A 3,139-nucleotide genomic window follows, 5' to 3' on the forward strand; every position below is an offset into this window, starting at 1 on the left:
TGTTACCATACCAGCTGTAACAGCACATCATAACCTAAGCTTAAAGTACTTACTACTTCAGAACATGTTAGTAAGTACTGTTCAGTACAATATACGTATATATTTTATTTGTTAGTTTTTACGTAGTATAATTGTACAATTCCTACAAAATATCTACCCTCATTCGATACGATCCCTTAATTAAAGGAGAATTTATGTAAAATAGTACCGCACACATTAAGGTAGTGGAGTATTATTTAATGCGGCAGCATCAACAAGATTAAGGCGTAATACGACAACGGTTATACCAAGAAAACTAATCTCGAGTCTAGCACTAATTAACAGAACGGACAAAAGTGAATTAAAAAGGAAAAGAAAAAAGACAACGAAATTGACTTAACGTCCGTTTGTAAGGGGATTGACGGCAGTTTCTTTGCAAGGACTTGGCGGCAAACTACCCTTCCCAGATGCAACAAGCCGTTGTACGAAGCTTCCGATTCTTTGTCCGTTAGTCTCCGTCAATAACCGTTTACCGCCAAAAGGCAACGACTCAACTCCTCTTTCCTCTAACACCTCCTCCTCTCTCGGTCCCACTCCTCCACTTGTGTAGCCATTAGCCTGTGCATAAAACGCTACTCCGTTAACAACGCTGACACCCCTATAGCTAAATTTTTAAGTAATTACCCAAAATATTACTATAAACTTACTTAAAAGTATATCATAAGTAGGTCAATATCAATGTTAAGGAACGATTAATAACAATAATAAGATGATTATTTGAGCCGATTAAATATTGATGAGTTAAAAAAAAAAAAAACTCAAGAGTGTAATTTTACGCAGTTAATATTCATGTTTTGATTTTGCTAAAAATAAATTGTGACAGTTACCTGAATTCTCACGTAGTCATTTGGATTCCAGCAAAAGGCATTGCCGAGAATTTGGTCAACAGTTTCAGATACGCCGTCGACAAAGATACCGACGACGGAAGAGGGAGAGAAATAACCGTCGTTACGGAATTTCAAGTTAGACGAATGACTTAACGGACCGTTACCTAGAGAGAGAACCAAAAGGTCATCAACGCTTATCACGGAAGGAAAATCTCGTTTATTGTGCAAAACATGAGTGACGGCCGCGGCGGCGGGATTGTTCATGACGAGACCGCCGTCTACGGCGAAGCAAGAGGTTTTCTCGTCGACGGAATTTAACTGAAACGGTTTAAACATTGACGGATTAGCTGATGTGGCACGGCAAACTTTCCAGAGCTCGAAATCGAAGCTCTGAGACTCCGTCGCATCAGCTCGGGAGAAAACGAATGGAGCTGAGCTTTTGAGGTCAAAGCAAGGAACAAGTATAGGCTTACACGTGTCCCTTAACGTCAACATTTTCCCGTCCTCTCTTCTGAAAGCTTCCTTCAACACTTTATCCATACTCTTCCCTGAAAACCTCCTTTTCCGGGGGAAAACGCCGACGTTCTTCACCTTAAACAGCCGCGACTGGTTTACCGTTACGAATTTAACAGCATCCTTAGCTGTGAATAACGGACGACCATCACCTCCGTCAGCGACAAGCATTGCAGCGAAAATAGCACCTATACCGGTACCGGCGATAATGTCGAAGAAGTCCGAAATTCGAGCTTGAGAATCACCGGTTTTCACACGGATCTGATCTTCGAGATGAATCAAAGAGGCACCACAAACAATGCCGTTAGTTCCACCACCGTCAATGCTGAGAATACGCGTTTTCTTCCCTTCGTATTGGTACAGCCATTTCTGCTCTAGCTTGGAGAAAATCTCCATTGTCACCTTATCAAGCTCCATCACTTAATGGTTTCAATTTCAGATAAAGTAAATAACGGCAATATTAATTCAGTGAAAATCTAAAAACTTAATGTTGCAAGATAAAAGAGTGTGGATAACAACGAACAGTGGTACTTTGCCAGTCGTAGTTGGATTGTACCTATGCAGTGTAGTGATGGAGAATCCGTGAAATTGTACAGCAGAAAAAGCTCATGATTTCGTTTGGAGAAACATTTATGATCGCCAGTTGTTTTTATTGTAAATCTCTCTGTTATTTCACTTGAAATAGTCACAGTTTTTGTGCAGTGTGACTGAGAGTGGAAACAAAGAAGTGGTGCAGTAGTAGTAGAAGTAGGGAAACAGGACACTCCAACTAAAGTAAGTTGTACGTAGTATATATATCCACACACACGATTTTATTTTCATCTTAAAAGTATTTGGAATTGACCATAAATAATGACAACCAAAATAGTACTCCATCCGAGGTAGTTTTACTCGGCACAGAGTTTAAGAAAAAAAAGAAAAATTTTTGAAATTTGTGGTCTTAAAAGCTTAAGGGGTAAAGCTTTGTGGGGCCATGACTTTTGTGTGGTTATAAAAGCTTCTCATTAGGGGTAAAAGAGTAAAATGAGGAGTTTAAAGTTGAATTATTTCCAAATTTAAAAATGTGTCATTTATTTTGGAACAGACTAAAAAGGAAAGTACCTCATTTAATATGAAACGGAGGGAGTACCATTCATAAGATTTATTATACTAGTTGATTGCAAATTTCTTTTGACAACTAAATATCTGCAGTAGTTACTCACAAATGGGATCTGGGGAAGGTAAGATGTATGCAGCCTTACCTCTACCCCTACCCCTGGAGGGTCAGAGAGGTTGTTTCCAACAGACCATCGGCTAGAGAACGACTGAAAAAGAAAAGGTAATTGCAACAAGTAGGAATAACAACAAGATGAAATAAGTTTGAATCCAAGAATGCAATCAAACTCTATGTAGTAATGACAACCAAATATCTGCAAAATCGCTAATTAGATTATTTTTAATTTGGAAGAAAAACGCTCCTCATTGTGAATTTCAACATTTCCAGAGCTAACCTTTGTGTATACGGTCAAAATCGGGCTTGCCCTTTTTGTGCGACAGATCGAGGCTGGAACATGATAAGTCAAGGGTCGGCTTCGATTTATATCAAACTACGGTGCAGAGTTAGGTTGTCGAGCTCGAGACCCTGAGACCGATTAAGCTCGAGACCCTGAGATCGATTAAGATCGAGACCGATAAAGATTGAGATCGACCAAGATCGGGACCGAATAAGATGGAGATCGAGGGAAGCTTACTGGGTCGAATAACAAAAGACGAAATATCCG

The 3,139-nt window shown here is 39.6% G+C and overlaps 1 protein-coding gene across 1 annotated transcript; it reads right to left on the reverse strand.

The window, feature by feature from the left end:
- LOC109244344 (probable inactive patatin-like protein 9) lies at positions 217–2,140 on the reverse strand. The gene is made up of 2 exons (XM_019411423.1): positions 867–2,140; positions 217–597 (listed from the first exon to the last, which is right to left on the reverse strand). Exons 1-2 carry the CDS (start codon positions 1,794–1,796, stop codon positions 376–378), a joined length of 1,152 nt encoding a protein of 383 aa, XP_019266968.1. The 5' UTR covers positions 1,797–2,140; the 3' UTR covers positions 217–375.

The sequence above is a fragment of the Nicotiana attenuata genome, chromosome 2 (genome assembly GCF_001879085.1).
Source record: "Nicotiana attenuata strain UT chromosome 2, NIATTr2, whole genome shotgun sequence".
Lineage (NCBI taxonomy): Eukaryota > Viridiplantae > Streptophyta > Magnoliopsida > Solanales > Solanaceae > Nicotiana > Nicotiana attenuata.

Excerpts from the sequence above, each read along its gene's own strand:
- LOC109244344 (XM_019411423.1), bottom strand. The coding sequence starts at position 1,796 with ATGGAGCTTGATAAGGTGACAATGGAGATTTTCTCCAAGCTAGAGCAG. Across the intron at positions 598-866 it reads ATGACTACGTGAGAATTCAG|GCTAATGGCTACACAAGTGG; the intron begins GTAACTGTCACA and ends TTTTATGCACAG.